Genomic DNA, 23167 nt, shown 5'->3' on the forward strand with positions numbered 1-23167 from the left:
ATATCATAGCATGAAAATATCCATTTATGTTCCCTTTAGCACCTCTCAGAAATTAACCTATGAGTGAACAGTGGTAGCTAAATAAAACCAACCAGCCTAGCACAGTAATCCATTCTCATCCCTTACACAGGAGCTGCAAGGATACCCATCTCTCAAGCTACCTCTCCAGCATTTTGCTCAAAGTGTTTAGCATCTCCCAGCATGCCCATGCCACCAACTTTTATGAAAACTGTCAGAAACTTTTCCTCTATAGTCCAACTCTTCCAGCTCTAATAGCATTGTATAGTCTTAGCAGCAGGAGGGTGGATCAACAGCAAAAGAAGTCTCTGCAGCTAGCAGAGAATCAAAAACTGCTACCAAGTTATTCCCACCATAACATTTGTTGCAATAGTAATTTAAATAGGTTTTCAAGAGGAGAAAAAAAATGACACAGAAACAGTGGTTCACTTCTGTTTAATCAGACTGTCACAAAATGATCACACATTACAGATGGTTATATGTGCAATGACCCATTCCTGAAGAACAGTTCAGAGAAGGTTCCCAGTGGATGCAAATGATGTTAGCTCCGTATTTTCTTTTAATCTTCTCTGTAAACTGAATGCTACAAAATTAAGCTTGTTATTGTTACTATTATTTGCATGCATTAAAATGATGCATATACTTACCAGTCTCTCACTTTCTTGAATTAAATTCAACATCAGTACTTTGCCACCACCTGTCTTTTGAAAAAGATCAGTAATCCCAGCCCTTTCACACCACTTAACACAAAAGCAGTATCAAGTTACAGAAAAAAAACCCTTCACAAGGACTTCTGTGGCCATACTGCTACTGAGAGGGGACACTATTCACTCATGTGCTTAAAGGTCCTTTATGAAGGTACTAAAAACAGCTTGGAATTTGCTCATTTTGGGTTTGCTGCAGTGACCAGAAACTGCAAAAGAGCAATTGGGAGTCAGCCAGGAATCTAAGGAAATAGTGGGAAATGACAAACTGTTCCAAACATACAGTAGGAAAACTGGGAAGGAAGACTGCTGAACCACTTTACAACAGACATCTGCTCTAATGGAGTGTCAGAAGTTAAACTACAATTTAACACTGCTCAACTGGTAATCAAAGTTCAAATTTCCAGTATTGTTTTGGTCCTATCTCAACAGAAAATAAACTTTATTCTACCAAAAAGTACCATAAGTAATTGCCATTTAAAGACCAGAGTCCTACTATGATCTATCCTGGAGAGCTGCACTTTTTGTTGTTAAGACACCATGGAACACACTCTGACCCTCTTTAGTGATCCCCACTGACTGCCAGCCTGGTGTACAAATAGTGCAGGTTTGCATCCAACCACTGTCAAAAACAGGACTTGATAAGGTAATTGAGCACCCAGAAGAAGTTACTCACTCCAACTCAGTACTGAGCATTGCATTAGGTATCAGCTGGGGTCAAGTGTAAGAAATATGGATACATTATATTAAAAGGGTAATGGCTTCACAACAAGGTATCCCTTTTATTCTTGCATACCTGCAATTAAGATTAAGCAGAGATAAAGCTAAATTATAAATATTAATGTATGACTCCCCTTTTTTTCCCCTTCTAGGAAGAAAAACCTATGCAACATTAGTCAGAAATCTGCCTGTAGCTCATTTTAAAGACAAAGCAATTTAGTGTAAATTACCAAGAACTGATGTAGAGAACGTGGCAGGCAATGGGCTGCATGTGTAACTATTCTAAAACTTGGGAAGATACAACTGCCTTGAAACTGTGCATGTTTTTATGATGAATTCTGCAGCAACATGTAAGATTTCAGAACCCTAAAACAAGCGATTCTGCTGGAAGTAGCCACTCATAAACCCACTCTAGACCCTTCAGATGAGCTGGCAAACTGAAGTGTCTGTACAGCTACCACATAACTATGACCTTCCCAGTACTGACTAAATAATTATCCACCAGTGCTGTCAAAAGCCCCTCAAATTCAGAGTGGGACATCATGGCCTTAAAAAGTGAATTAAAGCACAGTCTTACAGCCCATCCAGCTGTGGATCTCAGCTTTGTGCTACAGCACAGAAAAAGTTTTCATCTCTTCTGCTTATATGTAGAGATGAGATATACAAAGTCTAAATAGACATAAATGCATGCAGCCATTCCAGAGAAAGCTGCCTCTTTTATCCATTCACAAAGAATCTTTCCTATTTTAAGGTACAAAATATTCCATACATTAGAAATAAAATACCAGAATTTCTGGGAATATGGAATAGGGCAATATGGAATTAAAATAGAGGCAGAGCAGAAACTCTGGAGTAAGATAAAACAGCTGGACAAAGCCACATTTGTAGGTAGCCTCTGAAGTGCTGAAATGAACTAACAAAAGTAGTAATTAGAAGGCATACAAGAACAAGCTCCTGGTTTACCGGCCTAACAAAGTAAAAATCTGTGGGTAAGAAAGGGTAATTAGCAATAGCTAAAGAAAATGGAAAGAATACAAACTGCTATGGATTCTTACAAACAGAAACGCTTAATCCCCAACACAAATACACACGATCCTGCTGGTTTGCTGTTAAAAAACAGCCTCATTAATAACTGGCATGTTACCACAGTGATTTTGACTTCAGATTTTCACACTCTTCAGTAACAGCAAAGGCTGCTTGTCAAGATTCTGTATTAAATTTTCCTTAAAGGTGCTTGCAGATATTTTTTACCTGTCCACAAGCATAGCTATATCCATTAAAGATGCTAAAAAAAAGTCTAGTTTGTTCACTCACTACTGGAATCAGTAGTAGGTAACAGTCACATTTCAGAGACCAAAATTCCCCTCAGGTATTTAAGTGGTATCATTTGAACAAATTATTTCAAATAGGAACATCAGGTACTTACAGATTAAACTAACCTGTACTGGCAGTTCTGTGGAATTTTTCTTCTCTACCAGTAAGTAGCAAATGCTGAAATTCTGCTGCTAGTTAACAGAAACACAAATTGTATTAAACCAAGGTGTTTAACCCATAATTTAGCTTTTTATTAAAAAATAAAAAAATAAAAAAAAAGCTGCCAAACTTCAATTACAGCAATTTGTTGCTTAAGAAAAGCGTGTGAAGTAAAGGCAACTATAAAACTACTTTCAATTTGCCCTTCTGACTTTTCATACATAACCCGTAAATTTAACAAGGTCACCTGTTGCCTACTAAAAACATAAAGGAAATTAAAATACTTACATTGTCAGGTTCCTTCAATGAAGTCTTAAAGTGTGTTTTCTTATTCTGCACTTTACAAGTCAAAGAGCAAAATGTATTTTTTCCCACTTAAATTTATGAGAAAGAAGCTAGAGAATTCAGTGCAAGTAACTCAATGAAAAAAACAGAAAAGAAAAAAGCCCTGCATGACATCTTTACCTCAAAGCATTACATATCTTCCTAAGTTAGGAGATGGTGAAATAGCTTCCTTTGGCTGTACTGCTTTCATTTCTACTAATTAAAATTGCTGTTAGCAAAAACCAGTTATATGTACTGGCTACTAAGAGTAGCAGAAGCTGAAATTCTACAACTCATGTCCCTTTCTGTGAATATGGCACCTGGGAATATGGTAAAGACTTAGACAAAATTCAAGGAAAAATAGTTTAGGATGTCAGAAGCTTGAACCTTGTATAAGACAGCGATCAGAGAGACACACTAACTGCTAACAAGAGAATTCATAAGGAAGTTTTCTAGCTCTCAATGTCATGTGCGTCTTCTAGTTAAGATTATAATGGCATTAAATTCTACTATTTTCTCAAAGCTTTTTCACTTCTTTATGGCCTCAAGAAAGAAAAACCTTAAGGTAAGTAAGTTAAAGACAGTATTTCTGCAAAGTCAAATTCACTGCCATTAAAACAGCAGTGTTGCTGACTGTCCCTGCTGCAAGAAAGCCTGTAAGAATTTAAAAGGTTACTGTAATCTTGTTCAGAAGGTGCAAGGGCCTCACTATTCACAACCATGTCCGGGTATATAAATACCAAATCTCACCATTATTCATACCAGGGACAGTCAAAACTGACTCAGCAGGATGCCAGGAACAAATGGCTTGAGGACAACACCCTGGATCCTGTGGTTCAGGACAGGATATGGCTGGCTGCCAAAGCAGCAGGCTCCGGTGCTCAGCCCCCTCAGCCACACCTCCAGAGACTGCAGTAAAACTGCATTTCTTTTAACCTTACTGTGGTTAGAGCCTTACTGCAAATCCGTGCTCTGGCAATCAAGACTGCACTGAGCTGCTGCTTACAGTGTGCCAGAAACCTCTCACCAAGTGCTTTTCAGAACTTCAGAAAGAACCTTTATATACATTACACTTTACAAACACTTTGATTCATCTTGATCTCTTAAACAGCTGTCCCAAAACTTTCTTTCCTCTCAACTACTTCCAACCATGACAGACAAAGAGCAGTCACAGGCAGCTACATACTTACAGAACCCAGTCACTACCACTGTTTCCCTGGTTTGATTGTTTTGATTGCAAGCATACAGATTTCTTAAAAGTTCTTCGTGCGTGGTATGTAATTTCTTTATCACAACTCCAAGTTACTTTTCTTGTTTAATAGATCAGCCACAAATTGACTCAATTTAGCAGAGTATCACTAACCCCTCCTCCTTAGAAGTTATGTGCTCCTACTGAAGCTTAAAAAAACTGAACTCCAAGACCTCATTTTGTTAATATCTATAAAAGTCATGCCACTGAAATAAAGTCACCTTTACTAAAGACATTTCACTAACAAAAAGATGTACAGCTTTGTGATATACAAACTGCTGCAATGAGAGCTGCAATACTGGAATGTAACTAAGAACATGCTTCATCCCTCAAAATAAACAGGTATTTGAAATTTGCCTATTTTTTATTTTGAGATTGTAATGTTGCCATTTGGTTCAATAAACTGTATTATTAAGATAGTAACAAACGTTAATAGTTAGCATTAGTTGACATTAGTAGTAGTTATGCTAAGGCTTGGTAGGCCACATGTAACCTGCAGATGAACTATATAGCAGATATTGCAATGTAAGCAGTGTAACTAGGAGATAATCTAGGAATGTACCTTTTGGCAAAACTTAAATGTCAGAGAGATAATCGTACCAGGTAGTGAAAGAGAAGTAAGAAATTGTGATGATGAAGAAATCGTGTAGAAAACATATAAAAACCCTGTGATTTTTCTGTGAAAGGGGGCTCTGTCTTTGGACGCTAGTCCACAGGCTCCCGAGCCCTCAATAAAGCACCGCATAAACGACTTTGGTTGTTTGTGTTTTCTTCGGATCGGGCAACAGTAAGAGATTCAGATACTTAAAGCAAGAAATACAAGCTCCACTATGTATTATTTTGGGTTAAACAGTTTCCTTAGACATTCTAGGGAAACAAGAACTTAAGACTACTGCAACTAGTACTTCTTCCACTTGCTTAACTTATAGGAGCATTTGGCTATCTTAAAGAGCTGTTCTCATCTTCACTGTTATCAGAGGAGCACCACAATGAGATTTAGCAAAGCAAGACCATGCTCAATAATCATTCCAAAACAGTTAACATGGACATGTCAGTTTTCCAGACAGGGATTTTTTGGGGGGGTCTTCTATAGGAAAAATGCCAAGGGCAGAGTACAAACAAAGAAGGGTACAACAGCAATGTGCAATCCACTCTTTTAAGTTAATTACAACTCTATCCTTTAATGAAAATTACTTGAAATCCCTTTAGAGGTCATTATTTAGCAAAATCTTGAAGAAACAAGTCTATGCTCATAAAAAAGCCTCACCACAAACTTTAAAAGTATCTCAAAAACTTGAAAAAAAAAAAGGTCAAAACAGACTCACACATTTGTTTATTTACTATTTCACTGCTGATATGGTGCAAGACCTCCTTGGGTAAAACCTGCTGTTCTGAAGCTGAAGTTGTCTTTAAGCAACCTCAAGCATTCACAAGCGATGAATATGTAACAGAATGGGCACCTTTTTCTTCACAAAGGGTAGAAATTTTTGCTAGTCACTGTGTGAAAGAAGGAACTTCAAATAAAGCAAATTTTGAATATGCAACAGAATTTTACAAGGTTTCAAAAAAAATATTTTCAACTCTTACTATTGTTGAAATAGTCAAATTTGGTGTATTTGAGAGATTGAGGAAAAGTAAAAGGTTCTCCCTCTAACTGGCAAACTGAAAAATCTGCAGCTTTGATTTCTCACTGTTCTATTCTGTATTACCAAATCGGATCTGATCTCTATTTCTTCACAGGGCTCTACATTAATATTTGCTGAGGTGCAGCTCACACACGCAGCAGTATTAACATCTCAACCTTCTTCAAATAAACTGTATTCTGTGGGCTACACAATTTTGTAGAAATTAACTTTCTAGTTCAAGCCTATTTTAACCTTTTCAATAGCTACATCTCCTCAGAAGAGAAAACATTATTAATTGGTATTTACATGCCATTAATTCAGAGACTACACAAAATCAACACTACCAAACCCAAAAACAAATACAGCACAAATGCAATGCAGGGAAAGATGGGGAGGGGCAGAGTGTGGCTTAAGGACTACCTGAGCAGCCTCAAAGGAAATGCATTCTATTAAGAGAAAAGGTACCCACACATCTTAAAATAGGTTCCCTCCCCTTAAGACTCTTAAAAACACAGTGATAATAAAAAGATAAATATTAATATAGAGCCCATCTACCAAAAGAGAATAAAAAACCTAAATTAAAATAAATTTAGGGGCCTTCACCAAACTTGCTGCAAGTTTGGGGACATAAATATCCAACAGCCATAAAGCTGTGAAAGCCCCCAGAATGAATAAAATAAATCCCACTTGCCTCAGACTGAACAGGGCAACACTGAGACTCTGCCTCAGCCTGTCCTATGGCAGGGCTATAGGAAGAAGAAAAATTTAAATTTTAGAAAAAACATGACCCAATTAAGTGAAAGACATGCATTCAAAGTCAACAAAATTCCAGTGATCAAGCAAACAAAAGAAAATGACTGCTATAGCACCTCTTTTGTTAGGCCCAAACAATATTTTTTTGTATTTGGTAGCTATTTCTAAATTGGACAGCTTGTTTTGTATTGTATCTTGATCAGTGGAACGTCAGTCAGTTGTCTTGGGGCATTTTTTCCCATAACTGATAGTATTTGTTGTACTAGTTCATGAGAAGTTGAGTTAAAGATTCCACCAGCCACTGAAAATGTTCACCCTTGTCTTAGTGTTCATGTAGAAACTAGACCAGTACAATTATTAAGACGTTTACTAAGAAGTGTCATTAGTTACCATTTTAAATTGTGGCCCCAGCTCATGGTTTGGTGTATCACTCTCAATTTAACTGAAGGTCATAATGCCCTTCCTTGCCGCTCATAAAACTGAAGTAATCTTGGTATTTTAGTTTTCATCTTATATCCAGAATTCTTTAATTCCTATAAAATAACTAGGTTATCTATTCCATTCATTTTAAGAGTTAGTTACCCAGTTCTGTGTCAGTACTGCTCAAGAGCTCCACAGACTAAAACACTGGCAGAAACCATAGAAGGCAGATGCAGATGAATGTTTCTAGAAGCTTGTTTACATTGTCCTATGCATGCACAGAGCAAGGAATAGTTATCCACTCTTACTAGATAAACAGCCCAGCCTCAAATTTATTATCAGCTAATAATCCTAAAATCTCATCTGTGGAAGAAAAAAAAAGTAATCCAAAAGTTTCAGAAGAAATTTTCAGTCTACATATGCCAGCTAAATAGTACTTTATTTAGAACAACTTTGCTAATGGCAGAAGGCTGTTCTAATGGCAGTATGAAAGTTATATAAAGACTTCTAAAAAGCTAACCCTGGGTTTTTCAAGGTTCTTTCATGCCAGTCTCATCCATTTTGCCCTAAAGATCAGCTGCTTATTATGGTATTGTGAGACCATGCATAAAGTAATTGAGAACCTTCTAAACAATTCTAGATGCTACAAATTCTGGCATATTTTTTTTTAAAACCTATTTTCCCACCTGTGTCCGAAATTTTCTTGTAGCCTAACCTTTTGTATTCAATATCTGCATTATATTGCAATTTCAAGACTGGTCAAAATGCACTTGCAAATGTGAATTTCACTGCAAGATCTGCCATGGTAAATTTAGGCAACAACTAAAAAACAAAGCTTCTGCCTATGTAATTACATCACTAGAGTCCTGCAACAGTTATAAAAGATATGCTTTTCTGTAATCATAAAGGCTTCTACACTCTCTTTCCAGGAAGAGATTAACTAAAGCAAAACCCTGTTTTCATGGCTGCATTACATCAGGGATTTTGCTGGGAGAGCTATGTTGATTACACTTGGTACTGTAAACCAAGTATTTGTCTTTATACAAGCAACTATTACATTCAAAGTAGTTTTACTGGTTTTGGGTAAATGCACCATAAATCCAACTCTCTGAACATTAAGAAGCAGTATCCAAAGAAATGAAGGCAGGGACCAACAGATAACACAGGCACCAAAACACCTGCCTGTTTACAGAAGAATCACACAAGAGACAAGATTAACTGAAGACTAAAGGTAGCCACATCACAGCTCTTATTGCACAGGAATGACAGGAGCAGAAAAGTAAGTATCCATGTGAAAATCACGTGGAAAAATTATTCACCTGCTTGTTATGCAAGTAACAATGAAATATATGTGGCAGTACTTACTCGAGGGATTTTCATAACATTATTACTAAGGAAATATCATTCTCAAATGCATTCAAGCTTGAAGTCTATGCAGTATTAGCTACAAAATGGTACCATTATCAGAATGAGACATTCACCACTTAAAAGAGTGAAACTTAATTAATACAACTTGCAGAATATGCTGAGTTAACAATGCATGCAACAAGGTTTTATCCCAAGAAAAGTAGGGGTCTGAAAACAACATATGGAGTATTATAGAAAGACACCAAAGGGAGAAGGTATTTACTTCACTGGGGCAGAAGAACAAAGCATCCTTAGAGCAGCAATATGATCTTCAGAAAAAGCAAAAAGCTTTATAGTTTTACAAGCAGTAGGTAAGATCACTTTATAATGTATGAATTTTATGTATCATATTATAAAAAGGACAAATATAAGACATCATAAAAATCTCTTAAGTGTTTTATAATTATCCTAATTAGGTAAACAGAAGAAAACAGAGTATAAAAGCATTGCCTCAGCAAAACAAGTTTTATCTGTTAGACTTATGTCTAAAGCAAGATGAAGAGCTAATGAAAGAATTGATATCAAGGCCCACTCAGCACATTTGCAAGCCAAATACTGCACATCTGACAGGTAGATACAAGTGATCAGAGAACTGCTTCTCAACAGAGGCTTGGAGTTATGGTCTTAAAACTGTTGAACACTTCAGAAAAAAGTGCCTGGCAATTCCTAATGGTTAAACTAAGGCCATTCAGGTGTAACTAGATTGCACTGGATGCTCTGGTGCTTTTGAGACATTCTGTGAGACCACAGGTCAGAAGCTGAGACAATGTAGTATTTTAGCTGTACTGTATTTTTGCACTTTTAAGAGACAGTACAGAGTAAAGCCATGTGAAGTACTTTAGTGCAGCTAAAAAATCCCAAGACTTCGAAGAAACAGAGCCATAATGCTAAGTATTATAATTAAGTAAAAAACTTACACCACCTACAAAAACATCTATGAATGTAATGACACAAAAATCCTGATGATTCTTCAACCCTACTGTAAAGAAGAGATATCCCCATTAATTAAACTGCAGGTAAGACTTGAGGCTGGAACATGTATTTAAAGTTGACCTGCAAATGAAAAATTCACCACTCTTTTTTTGGTGTTGAGAAGAGGCTGTAGAGGCTATCACTTCCCTCCCCTCTCAAAAGTCTCCCTCTACATTCTCATCAGAGGTATAACACAGGAACACATGATGTCAGACTTAATTACAACCTTAACAGGAACTTGTCACTCTTGTCTTATAAACAGAGAAATGACTAATTCATAAAGGGAAGACCTCTCTGATAAAAAGGACTCTTACTCCAGAAACTTTCACTGAATGGCTCAAGAAAACTCAGACAACATCTGATCATAGCACACAAAAGATGGTTACAAACGGTACACCTTTCAGAGACTGCCAAAATGTGAAATTCTAAACATTTAAAGTAAAAACACAGCATGTAACACATTACTCTTGCCTGCTCTGCCTCTTCTATGCATTAAGAGGGTTAAGCTATTTCTCTTTTGCAGGTCAACTTCAATACATCAACTGGAAGTCACTCACCCATGTGCCATGCACCTAAGCTTCTAGAAATTTTCTTCACCTAAAAGGCTCCTAAAATTCACCTCCATTTGCACATTAAAAAGTGTCAGTTGCAGAGTGAATTAATGGGACATACCTTGGCACTAGGATGTATCTCAGAGCACTTTCACATCCTACAAGCAAGTGCCAGGACTAGAAATCATTTAAAATTTATTGAGGACAAGAAAGCACAAATAAAGAAACATAAGCATTAAGAGAAGTTACACCCAAGAGTCAGGATGTGCCTCCTGCAGCCTCAGTTTTCAGAGGTCAGTTAATAAGTGTACAGGTCTTTGTCTACTCAGATGTACAGCTAAGGAGTGACTTTTTAGAACAAGGAATTCAGACTTTATCAAAACAGCACCAATAATTGTGTTCATTACACCAATGGCTACCACAGCATGCATCTGTACAAACCTTTCAGGCTGTTGTCCATAGCTGGTCACGAATAAAAAGGCATATAAATTTTTCTCCTCTTTTATTACAATGAAGTTTATAACAGTACAGAAAAGTCACATGACCTTAGTGGGTCAATTTACTTAAACCCTGGAACAGGAGGAACTCTAAATACATTAAATATTGTTACAAGTTCAGACTTCAATGTACAAGTAGCTGGGAACAGTTACAGCCCTCACCAAACTATGTTGGGGACATGAAGTCCAACAGCACTTGAAGTGCTGTGAAGGCATAATTTCACAAATAGCAACATAACATTACAGAACTTGCCTTTAAGATGGTATGTTCATGTAATTCCAGCGCCTTCACAATTTAACGAACCATATTTACTATACTTCACTTCTAAAAACCTAGATGAAACATGAAAAAGAAGCCATACAGTATAAATTGCAACATCAGGAAAAGTTCCTGTCATTATTCCAAATAATTTTTCCCATGTAAAATAAGAATGTCCAATAGCTCCTTGCATGTGGGAAGATACTTATTTTTTTAAAAGTCACAATGAAGCCTTAATTGACGGAAGCTTGGCTATATTAACAGCACAAGATGAGAAAAGGTTTAATCTCCAAACCTATTAGAGTGTGAGTAGGAGCATCAGTAGCGGCCACCTTGCGACATTACAGGCGGTCTCATTCCCATCGGAGGGCGAGGAGGTCCACTCTGGTACGGGGGCACCATCGGAGGTCCCTGACCATATGGAGGCATTGCTCCAGGAAGATATCCTGGCATGCCCTGGTGATGAGCACCATACTGACCTATAAACAGAACAGTTAAGATGCAAAGAATAATTTTTAATTTTTTTTTTTAAATAGTGAGAAGTGCATTTTGTGAAAAGCTTTACCCCTCCCTGTTAGCATAGGCAACTTCACAAATCTTTTCAAGAGCAGGAAGCTGGGAAACTTTTGATTACCATGAGGTGGCATGGGAGGTCTCATTCCTTGTTGCTGTGGAGGAATTCCTGGCTGCGGTGGCATCATACCTCCAATTGGTCCAACTGGCGGATTACCCAGGGCAGCCTGGCCTGGTCGAGGAAGATTGCGCTGGTATTTAGGCAACTGTGCCCTTCTCTCTTCCTAAAATCAGAAGAGACAACCATAACACATTGTGTTAAAACTCACCAAAAGCAATGTAAATAGAAGTGCAACAAAGTAGATTATTAAACTATTTTAACTACCTTACAAATTCAAAAACTACTAGTAACATCACATAGCAGCAGTAGGGTTTGCCCCTGCTTTTTGCAGACTTTCTTCCTTAATACAGACCAATTCCAGCATTCTGCATTGAATTCAAATTCTCCCCTTCCCCCAGCTGAATAAAGCCTTTTTCTCTTAAAAACACAAATCTAGAGATCTCTGAACTGTAATTAATGTTCATTTGTTTTATCCGTAAATCCTGTATTTCTAACTGCTGTAATAGCATCATAACAACTTCAAACTGTTTAGTATTTTGTTCTACATTTATTACCTAGACTTAGTTAACTTCAAGTTTAAGACACATGCAGTAAAAGTCCAAATTATATTTTGGGTTGACAGATTTACCACCACCACCAAAACTAAGGCTTAGATTGCAGCATGATCATTGCAATATCCCAGTCATCACTTTGCAATCAAAGACGTTCTCATAGTTACATTTGTTCTGCACAGTTTGTACTCTCACCAATATTAAAATACACATAATGCAGAGCACAGATGAAACTCCATTTAATCTGCCATATCATCACAAATCACATTTTTCAATAAGACAATGAAAACGTATGAACTTACCAGCGATATATCCTCATCTGGATGGATCAACTTACTGGTTGCACTGGTTGTTGTGAGGGTAGCAGGCTTACTTGTGATAGATGTAGCTGGTTTAGCTGCAGTGCTGTTTGTTGTGCTAGTGGTTGAGGCTGTAGACTGTGTGTAAGCAGGGAATGTCGGTTTGGGGGGTTCCGTTGTTGTCGCGGGTGTAGAATTCAAAGGTTTGAAATCAGTACCAACTGGCCCTGGCACAGCTGCTGCAGCCTGTGAAACAAGAGACAGGTCAATATTTATTTCTCAGAGCATAAGAAAACTTAAATGATGACTCTTAGACCTCTGAAATCTTCCAGTGAGATACAGAATTATAACAAGCTTGACAAAAGTAAAGTTCAGCCTTACTGCAAACTAGAGCAACTGAAACCAAGACAAAATAAACCCCAGTATGTACACGTACACACACACACAGGGAAGTCTAAAATTTGCAGGTCAAAAAGCCACCACAACAAAGGAACAACAAAGAAAAAACCACCCCACTATTTGATCTCAAACACTGAATTTAGCAGATGTGTAAATCTTTCCTGAACCACTATTTTTAGGAGCCTCTAAATATAAATTCATTATTCTTTCACTAAATTAACGCATTTTAGCAACCATTAGTTTGGAGTATTAGAGCTCAAAGTGCTAGTATTCATTAAAATTAGGTATTTAGGAAATAATTTAATCAAGTATTTAAGAAAGGTCTATTGTGTCAGGGCTTTAAGCGTTCTCTCTATAAACACACTGCAGTCTTTTCAAAGTACTATGTCTATCTACAGAACTTGAATCTTATTTATGAATGAAGAATCAATGGAAGCAGGTAAGAGGTCCACTAGAGATTCCAACACTTAATCTCTCCTACTGTTCCGTTACAAAAACCCTGTAAAGTCTGTTTTGCAAAGCTGTCTCTAAATACACAGCAATCTTCAAAGCAAATTTTGGTTATGAGAGAATGCTTTTGTTTCTAGTCACTGCATATTTACAATTACCTGAACCTCCCAATCAAAAAAAAATAAATTAATATTCTGCACATAATGCAAATTTAAAACTCCCTACATTATGATGTGGCATATTAAACAATATGAACTAAAAAGCCTTCACCATGCATCAAGCTAACCACTGCCCACTAAAATGCATTTAACTGCTTTCATGCTCTTTTAACCCTTTAGAACCAGGATGTAACATTTCGTTCTTTCACACTCAGAAAAATTGTGAGTTTTGACATGCTTATTTCTGGTAAGATGCAACTCATAATCAAGGACTCTGCAGTTTTACCAGCTAAACATAATCAGGAATATAACAGAAATTATCTGAAGATGTTTAGTCAATTTTAGATTTTATAGAACGGTCCAAAGGGTTAAGTTGCAAAGCAATTTGTTTTAAACTGTGACTTCCTGCGTACTTGTGCTGTGCTAGGAAACAGAGCGTTAGAAGATGCTGAGAGACTTTCTGAATTGGAGGAAGCTGCACTTGAGCTTGTGACAGGTGTCCCCATCTGTAGCATAAAAGAAAGGAAACAGTGAAAAGTCTCCAAACAAATGGGTGGAAAGTATCCAGATGAAAGGATTTCTTATACTAAGCCCTTTCTTATGAAAGGACTGTATTTTTGTAAACATATATCTTCCCTGCAGAAGCCCAAAATGCAAACAGTACATTACAAGGGCTTCTCCAACGTACTTGAAAGCAAGTAAAACCTCAAGGATCTACGAACAAATGCATTCAAAGGGAAGAGGTCACAAGCCACTATCAATTCCCCACTTCCCTCCCCAAAACATTGAAATTAACTTTTCACTACACTGATGCACTCCTAAATTTTTCGAAGGAAAAAAAAAATAAATTCTAACTCAGGCAATGTTTAACCAGTTTAACAAGACTACAGAATAATTCATCCATTGATCAGTGGAGAGCCCATTATCAGAACAACTGAGAAGAAGTCCTGTCAAGATTTTTAATTTGGAAATTTTAGGCAGAATCTATGCAATCAGATTCCTGTAGCTAATACATCTCTTCACCCACCCAAAGTTCCCTTATAAGCAACAAACTAAAGGTGTTTTAAGAGTGTTTTGCCTACTCCTTTGTTGCCCAGTGCTTAAAAAACTTCTGTCTGGTTTCATAGCTGTTTCAAGACAAACAAAAGATTTTTTTAAAATTCATTCAAGCACTACATTGAATTAAACTTAAACATCAATCCCAGCAAAAGCCCAAACCAGTCATTTCTTGGACCTCTTCAATAATAAATAGGCACTATTGACATGGTGGCAATTTGAAGAATGTAACAAGAGATTCCAGGTTCTGGGACACCTTACCTGCCCCGCACTTGGGAAGAGTGGTTTAGTAACTGGAGGCTGTGGAGTGGGTGCTGTTGCAGCAGGAGCTGGAGGTCGGTTCAGAATGCCTGGGGCTGTAACAGGCTGTGCTTGTGTCATTGGAGGCATGCCAGGCCGAGGCCCAACAGGCGGGGGCATCCCTACAAACCACAAACAACAGGTGACGGATCAGGCTCCAGGAAGCAAGAATATTCCTTTAGACAACCCCGTTCCCAGTGCTCCTTAGAACAAAGTTTCCCACTACAAGATATATTTTTAAGAAAACAGTAAAATAAAACATGACAAAGAGTAATGTCAGCAGTCACCAGTCAATCACCATGCACAGGCAGTAACCTCAAACACTTTGGAGCAATGCTGGATTGTTTTTTTACTAAAGCTGCAATAATGAAAGTTTATGCTCTCAATAAACCAGCACAATTAATGCAGTAACTTTCTGACACACTGCACCCACCTGCCAAGAGCATGGGTGACACTGTTACAAAATCTTGAGAGACTAAATTGTTTCTGAACAGTACCAGAACTGTGACCAAACACTGCCAGCTTTGCTGGGGTCATCAGTAAAGTGGACTGGCCCATTTTGTAGTGTCACCACACCACCTGCATTTGGTGTGCGTGGACCTCTAGGAGAGGGTCAGTGGGAAGTCAACAGCTCCCATGGGTTCCCATCAAGCAAACCAGCAAATCTTAGTTCATTACCACACAACTGCTGGTCAGGTGGAACACCCAAGGAACTTAGGACTCCTTAAGAGCTGCACAAGCTCAAGAAACATCTCTTCCAACTATGATAAAAGACCAAAATTTCAGCTAAGTTTCTTAATAGTGCAGGCTCATTAGTTGGATAAACCACCATTACTATCCTCCACTTTCCACATTTTCAATCATTACTATTTTCCAACTGCAACCACAAACATTAATTTTAAAAAAGGGATGAAGAGAGACCTGGCAACATAACAATGTGATTAAGTGCAATAAAACCAGAAAAGTGTATTCTATTTCTTACTTTAACAATGGTATAAAACTAAAATAACTATTTATAATCAGAAGCCATAAATCAAACACTTCTGCACAAGAGTGGCTTCTGTGGCAATCAAACCACATCATGGTGGTGGGTGGCGGCATAAGGCTGCATGTTATTTACATAAATCCTAAATCTTAGTGGAAATAAATAAATAAATAGAATTAAACTCTCACCATAGTACGAGTTCGACAACCCTGACCTACCTGGTGGCATACCAGGCATAAGAGGTGGGATTCCTGGCCCAGGAGGCATCATTCCACCCATTGGCATCATCCTATTGAACAGAAAATGAGCGCTGGTATGAACACTAACGATAAAATGTTAAGACAACTGGCACATCCCTGTATTAGATAAAATATAATAGTAAATAATTTCAAGAAGCTCTCAAGAGCAGCAATTCCAAACCAACTGACTCCACAAGAAAAAAAAGCCATAACCCAGCACCCAAAACCCCAAACACTTATTTCAACTTTAATTTCTCACGATCTCACTTCTCCTATTATGAGATTTCCAGAACTAGTGTCTCTTGAAATCTCTCAGACAACTAGCTGAGTGTTCCAAGAACCTGATCTCAGTAAACTCATGGAGTCTGAATGTAGGAAAACCAGCTAGCTCTAATCACACTACAATTGCTGTATATCTGCTATTACTCCTCTCTGACACTGACTGACAGATAGCCCCAAGCTGCAGAACTATCCAAAAAATATTGACAAACACAGAGCAGAGACCATAGCGCAAGAAAGCTTCTGGAGTTTCAATTAGAGAATGCACTCCATACAGTAATGATAAAGTGGGATTTTGGTTTTTTACTATGAAATGTTCTCACTGTAATGTATTTTTCCCCACATTAAAAATGGGTTTGGTTTCTTTTCCTAGGTGAATATGTATGAGCCCTTTACAGGAAACAAACAAGTGTAGCATAGGTTTGCTTAATTTTTTGCAGACATTCAAAAATAGATTATGGAAACAAAATAAAGCAATGTTTATTATTTTAGTGAGCAAAATAAGCTGATGTGCAGCACTCCAGTACAAACCAAAATCCCACTAAGAAAGAGTTTCTGTTTGAATGACAGTCAAGACACCTTCACCACTGCTGTTTTCAGATCAAATCTCAGGAACAGGTAAGCACTCATTCCAGAAAGTCTGACTTCTACTCTCATCTGTCACTGCTACACAGGGAACAACCACTGCAGAAGCAGCAATGACTGGGAACACAGACACATCGTCCCTTTTTTGGTTGGAAAAGGCAAAGTGAATCCTGCCACCAAGCAGACATCAAAACAAGTGCTGGATGCTCACTGCCTGCTGCCCCAGAAGAATGACTTCCTGAGAAACCGCAGCTAGTGCAAGAACTGGTGTCACACTAAAACCAAAGTTGCTTCCTGTCTCCTAATTCTTTGGTAATTTTTAAACGAAAGTTTATCAGGTTAGTAAACAAAATTTTAGAGTAGAGTGGACAAAAGCATAATGCAACACACCACCCTCTCCTCCCAAAATGAAATGCAGTGAAGTTTTGGCAAATTAATTTGTATTTTTACAGGTGACATAACATTCACCTTAAGTTAACAAGGAATTTAATGAGGACTAAGCGTCAGACAACCTGACTATACTGAGTTTCCACCCAGAAAAGCTGAAGTTCTGATGAGCATCCACACCATGTTGATTTATAAATTCAAAGACTGTTAAATCAGTATTTATGTCTCAGAAGAGAACAAGCTTTCACCTCAGTGAACATAAAGTTTGGATTAAACTGAGTTCCTGCAGAATGTCCTGCAGTGTGAAGGATCAAGCACGTGGAGATGTTCAAGCTCTGGTTCAAAAGAGGCTTTAAGTCTCTAAGGGTCTACTTGGTTAACATTTAGTAGAATGCATTTCACATACAGTTTTGTAATACTAATTTATATAAAAGCATAAAACCTTTGCATATTATACACAGTAGAAAAACCTAACTAGACACCTTCCCCAAATTCTTAGGCAATATTCAAAGGTTTTCAGAAAACAATTTCCAGCTTATCAAAAACATGACATAAAATGGCATAATGAATGTACCTAGAATTACATTAATGAGATGCTTACATGTTTCCACCACAAAATGACTGCATGTATTTTCTCTGTTGATGTAATCTGTGAAAATTTATGACAAAATCAAAAATCTAACTGTGATTTTCCAAACACATTGTGATAGGGTATGGTGTCAACCCCAAACAAGCATAAAAAACAACATCTTTTGCCCAAAATACAAGAAAAACATAAACTGTCCAGTAATTTTTCCTGTTATGTTGATGACTGATAACCAGAAGCACAACATATGTGCAATACACAAGGGAACAGTGGATCACAGAAGGCTCTAAACCAACACAATAAAATTTTATATTGATATGCTACTACTTAATAATTACTAAGTCAGGAGAAAGGCAAGATATTTTATTCATAAACTCAGTGTGGACATATTTTACATGTTGGTTTACAGCCATCTAGTTCTTTAGTTAGTCTTAATATTTAGGTTACAGAGTCCACAATTCCCTATGACTATTTTTTTAATTAACTTTACTTTTTCTGTGACAGTTTAAAATGCACAGTATGAACATGTAATATTACATCTTTCTTGCTACTCACCCAGGTGGCATTCCAGGCATAACTGGAGGCATTCCAGGCATCATAGGTGGAACACCTGCCATTAATGGGGGGATACCTTAAAAGAAAAATGTATTTTCAACAACTCTGATAATATACAGTTGCTAACAAATGTCATCTAGTAAGTTTACACTGGATAAATGCTTTACAGGAAGTTCTAAAAGACTGGGTTTTGAAATAATATTGCTTACAAACAGAGCAAGATAAATACTATCTGCTAATCTGACTTTGATTGATTGCCTTCAGCCCTGCAATACTGTGATCTTAGTGATCTCCAGAGAAGACATCTTAGTACAAGAAGAGACCATTCTTTCTTCACTGTATCTGTGGCCTGTGTATAAACAGCCTGTTCTGTGTTAGCAGTCTCCAGACCTTTCTACCCTGTTTCCAAAATCCTGTTATAAATATCATGAACAAGTACCACTGGTGGACTTTTGTTAGAAGCACTTATCTGTCTTACTACCACATGCCTTCAGTCTACATGCCAACATTAGGTATCTGAATCTAGTCCACCAAGAAAGATGTGCTAATGCACAGAACAGGGGAAGAAAATTAAGAAACTGCTTATCTGCACCTCCCAGAACTATTCTGGGACCCCAGTGTTAAAAGGGCAATGTATTACTCGTGTATACAAGCAGCAAATTCAGGTTTCTACTGAGGTTTTCAGCAACTACCTAACACATCCTCTCACCTGGAGGCATCCCAGGTGCACCTGGCACAGGTGGCAAACCTGGCTGTGCCATTGGGGGAATGTACCCCTGCTGTGGCTGAACTTGCTGGGGTTGAAATGAAGTTGAAGCTGCAGATTCATCATCTTCATACTCATCAGAATCATCCTGTTGTTTCTTTTTCTGGCTCTCTGCAGACAGTACAATGCATATGGTCAAACAACACAAATTATATTCTATAAGATTAACTAACAGCAAAATTCAAACCCTGTCAAGTGTTAAAAAAGTCACTGAAATGCAAAGAAAGAATTCTCTGTAAGCCCACCTATACCCACAAATAAAGGGAAGGAACATGACTCACACTGCCATGACCCTGAACAAAAAGAGGGATCTACCCTCGTGTCAATGTCAAGCTGTCCAGCATAAACCAAAGCAGTTCAACCAAAGGTATGCTCAAACAGCAAAGAAACCAAAGCATTTGGGAATCATCAGGATAGTTTTACCTCTAGCTTTTCTTCCCCTTACCCTCACAAATAAATGACCATGCCCATATTCATTAGCTAATTGTAGCTGCTCTGTCAGGAGCTACCTCTGAAGAGGAAAAATCCCTCCCAGCCTCCTACATGGCTGGCCAACGCCTGGAGCTGTCCTCAGAGAACACATTAAATCCCACCCTCACTGAATGCCACAGCTAAATAAGGAACACACCAGGGAAGTAACAGACATTACACCTTACCCTGAGTTTTTTGTTCAAGTAACCTCCTCCGTTCCTCCATATCTTTTTCTGGTATGCCTTCCATTCCATAGATTTCCAGTTCAATGTCTGTTCTTCCGGGAATAGCATTTGGAACAGCATCTATTGTTTCTTTATGTACCTAAAGAAAAAAAACCCAAACAAATCCTGCTGACCACAATTCAAGATAAATTCTCTGTGTTCTTCAGGCAGTTTCAAGACGGAAAAGGAACATCTTTGATAGGAATAATCTTTCTGGCCAAGCATTGTCTTGATCTATGCTTCCTATCTCTGGTTACTACTATTACCCCTAAAACCAGCTTACATAAACTTAGAAAAACCAAGACAGCACAATTCCTTCACTCCTACAGAACTCCTTACAAAGATCTCTGCTGCACAGTGGCCATCTGACTGCTGACACAGCAGGACTCCTGTGCTGCAAACAGGCCATTGCTATCTTATTCTAACCAGTTTTAAAGACTCTGGAAACCCCCAACCCCCACCTTCTTAAAGACACTTCATTTAAATTTTAGGTACTGTAAAGAAAATCTTATGTAAAGCTAAAACTCCTTACCTGCATACAGTGTATAGCTAAACCAGGTCCTGTATACAGTTTCTTATGACATATATGGCATTTAAAGTGCTTTGCTTTTTGATGTTGTATAAGGATTTTCTCATCATCAAAATCCCTGTTACAATACCTATTGAAGACTGTTAAGGAAACATTTCATACTGGAAGTGACCTTTTAGATAGGACTAAGGTAATTAGTGTCAGTGAGATTTTTCCTGAAGCAAAAGAATGGCACAAGAAGCATTTCTGAGCATTGAAAGGGTGACAAATATTGCATGGACGTCTGAAATCAAACACCCACGTCTGATCCAGCACACCCCTCTTTACACAGGTACAAAAGTGGGAAGGTGTCTGCACGCAATCAGAACCATCACTTGATTCCATATTGTTTGAGTCATGGTTTTCAAGTCCTACCTATTTTTCTCTCCAGGGGTGTGAATGCTGCTACAGCATGAAAGGAGAAACAGGCTTGAAATCAGAAAAGGGAAATTATGCAAATGACTCAAAGTGCCTCTTTAAGCAATTATCAGTAACTAACAATCATAAAGGAGAACAAAGGTTTTAGTTAAAAATTCCCTTTCTCTTCCAGTTAGCCAGCGATCAGTTTTTCTGACACAGCATAATTTGTTGCAGTAACCGAAGAATTCTCTGCTCTTAAAAAGAAGCAAAGAACTGTTTGGACATCTATGCAACAGAAAAGGCAAACTGCTTTCCTTTCTGTGGGTCAGCATTGATATTTCAGCAAACACTCCACACATTCTCCTAGGTGAGACAAGTATACGTTTGCTATTTATTATTAAAAAATGTTAACATTTCTAATACAATGTGTCCCTTGCTTCCACCAAAACGTGAAATAAACTATCGTGTCAAACAAGCACAGATGCCTTACAAGACAAAATCGTAAAATACCTCGGGACACCATTTATATTTTATTAAACAATTCTAGAGAACAGAAGCGTAGGGAAAAAAAGTAAATTTGTAATCACAAAAATGAGCACATTCTGAAGGAGCGATAAAATGAAAATTCACCAGTATTTCGGATACTTTAAAATTAAACCTGATCATGATGCAGCAATTACGAATTGAAAGCTCCCCCCGTCACGAAGAAAAAAAGTTTTCAAAAATTCTCTAACCACATTCCATCCCCCCTCCGTGAATAAATGCATTTATCAGTAGCAGGATTTTCTCCCTTTAGCATTCTCCCTCGTGAGGGATAAAGACTTTTCTCCATTTCCCGCTATCCCGGCTTTAGGAATCGGGCGGGAGGCCGCGGCCTCGGCGAGAGCGGGCCTGAGGCCGTGCGGGCCGTGGGGAGCAAAGGAAAGACACGGACTGGACCCCATCCTAAAGATCACGGGGCTGGAACAAGGCCAAGCACAGAGACAAACCGTAACGAGCTTGGGAAGAAGGGCTGAGCCCCATCTCGGGACGAGACGGAACGGGACTGTGCCCCGACCGCGCCAGGCCGCGCCGCTCCCCTCCCCCACCGAGCTCTCCGCATCCGCCCCGTCCCACACAGAAGGATACCAGCACCAAGGCTTCAGCTGCTTCTTCTTCTTACGGCCCATGGCGGCGTCACCCCGACCTACAGAGTAGGAGACCTGAGCGCTCCCTCAGAGCCGCAGCGCCCGCGCGGCCGCCCCAGACCGAGCGAGAGACACAAAATGGCGGCCGAGCTCCTTCAGGCGCTACTGCGGCCTCCGAACTCCCAGAATACACCGGGGCGGGGGAGTGGAGGGAGGGGCACGTGACGCACTCGCGGTCGCCCCCACCTGCCTGTCCCGTGACGCCTCACGGCGCCGCCGCCATTTTGTCCACTCGGGACTGTGGGTGCTGTGCCTGACGCACTCGAGTGTGTCGCTGAAACAGTCACGGAGTGCTTTGGGCTGGGAAGGCCTTAAAGCCCATCTCGTTCCACACCTCTGCCATGGGAAGGAACACCTTCCACTAGACCAGGTTGCTCTAAGCCCTGTCCAACCTGACCTTGAACACTTCCAGAGATGGGGCAGCCACAACTTCTCTGGACAACCTGTACCAGAGCCTCAGTTCCCTCAGAGCAAAGAGCTTCCTCCTAATCTAAACTGTTGATTGTCTTCGTGTTTAATGTCACAGAGAAACTGTTTTCCCCACTAAATGTTAAAAGGCAAGAAGCTGCTGCCCTGTGCAGCGTTCTGGTGCTGGCTGTGCCTGTGTTGCTGGGTGCTGACAGCGAGGCCTTGGCATGTGGTGGAGCCTGGCACCCTGAGAACACAATAAAACCGGCTTAAATGTGTTGAGCCATCACTATCCTCAGTTACCTGCACCTGGACAGGGGCTGGTTCCTCTGCTACAGTGACAATCCATCAGGGTGTGTTTCTGTTACCTCCATGGCTCTCAAGCTCACCACAGGTCCACTAGGTGCTTAGAGGAGAATCACAGAATCATTAAAGTTGGAAAAGGCCTTTAAGATCATCGAGTCCAGCCATCAGCCACGTCCAGCCTTTTACAGTGTCCCTGCTGCAGCTGGAGGTCACAGCTGCTCCCTACAGGGCTTGTCTGCAAAAGGAGACTGTGGAGTCTCCCTCTCTGGAGACATTCCAAACCCACCTGGATGTGTTCCTCTGTCACCTGCTCCAGATGACCCTGCCTTGGCAGTGGAGTCAGACTGGATGATCTCCAGAGGTCCCTTCCAACCCCAACAATTCTTTGATTGTGTTAATAATGACAATATAATATTGGCTTTTGCATTTATATATTAGCTTT

General features: G+C 39.1%; 1 protein-coding gene across 10 annotated transcripts; it reads right to left on the minus strand.

The window, feature by feature from the left end:
* Window positions 1–437: 437 nt before the first annotated feature.
* ZNF207 (zinc finger protein 207) lies at window positions 438–22131 on the minus strand. Of its 10 annotated transcripts, XR_015774312.1 has the most exons (15): window positions 21953–22131; window positions 20429–20555; window positions 19858–19996; window positions 19145–19312; window positions 18436–18511; window positions 17896–17943; window positions 15993–16093; window positions 14781–14941; window positions 13877–13969; window positions 12460–12702; window positions 11607–11769; window positions 11268–11451; window positions 10967–11046; window positions 6805–6859; window positions 438–2947 (listed from the first exon to the last, which is right to left on the minus strand). XR_015774312.1 is itself a non-coding variant. In XM_088065308.1 (13 exons), the coding sequence occupies exons 1-12, from the start codon at window positions 21991–21993 to the stop codon at window positions 11291–11293; spliced, it is 1521 nt and encodes a 506-aa protein (XP_087921434.1). In that variant the 5' UTR covers window positions 21994–22131; the 3' UTR covers window positions 10702–11046; window positions 11268–11290. The 10 variants fall into 10 exon arrangements, 7 of the variants coding, with proteins under 7 accessions (XP_087921434.1, XP_005526736.1, XP_087921433.1 ...); XR_015774311.1 differs by having other exon boundaries at window positions 438–2944; window positions 10967–11451; XR_015774310.1 differs by having other exon boundaries at window positions 10967–11451.
* Between the last annotated feature and the right edge of the window lie 1036 nt (window positions 22132–23167).

The sequence above is a fragment of the Pseudopodoces humilis genome, chromosome 21 (assembly GCF_049639895.1).
Source record: "Pseudopodoces humilis isolate 2021_Gansu_Grassland_sample_001 chromosome 21, ASM4963989v1, whole genome shotgun sequence".
Taxonomy (NCBI): domain Eukaryota; kingdom Metazoa; phylum Chordata; class Aves; order Passeriformes; family Paridae; genus Pseudopodoces; species Pseudopodoces humilis.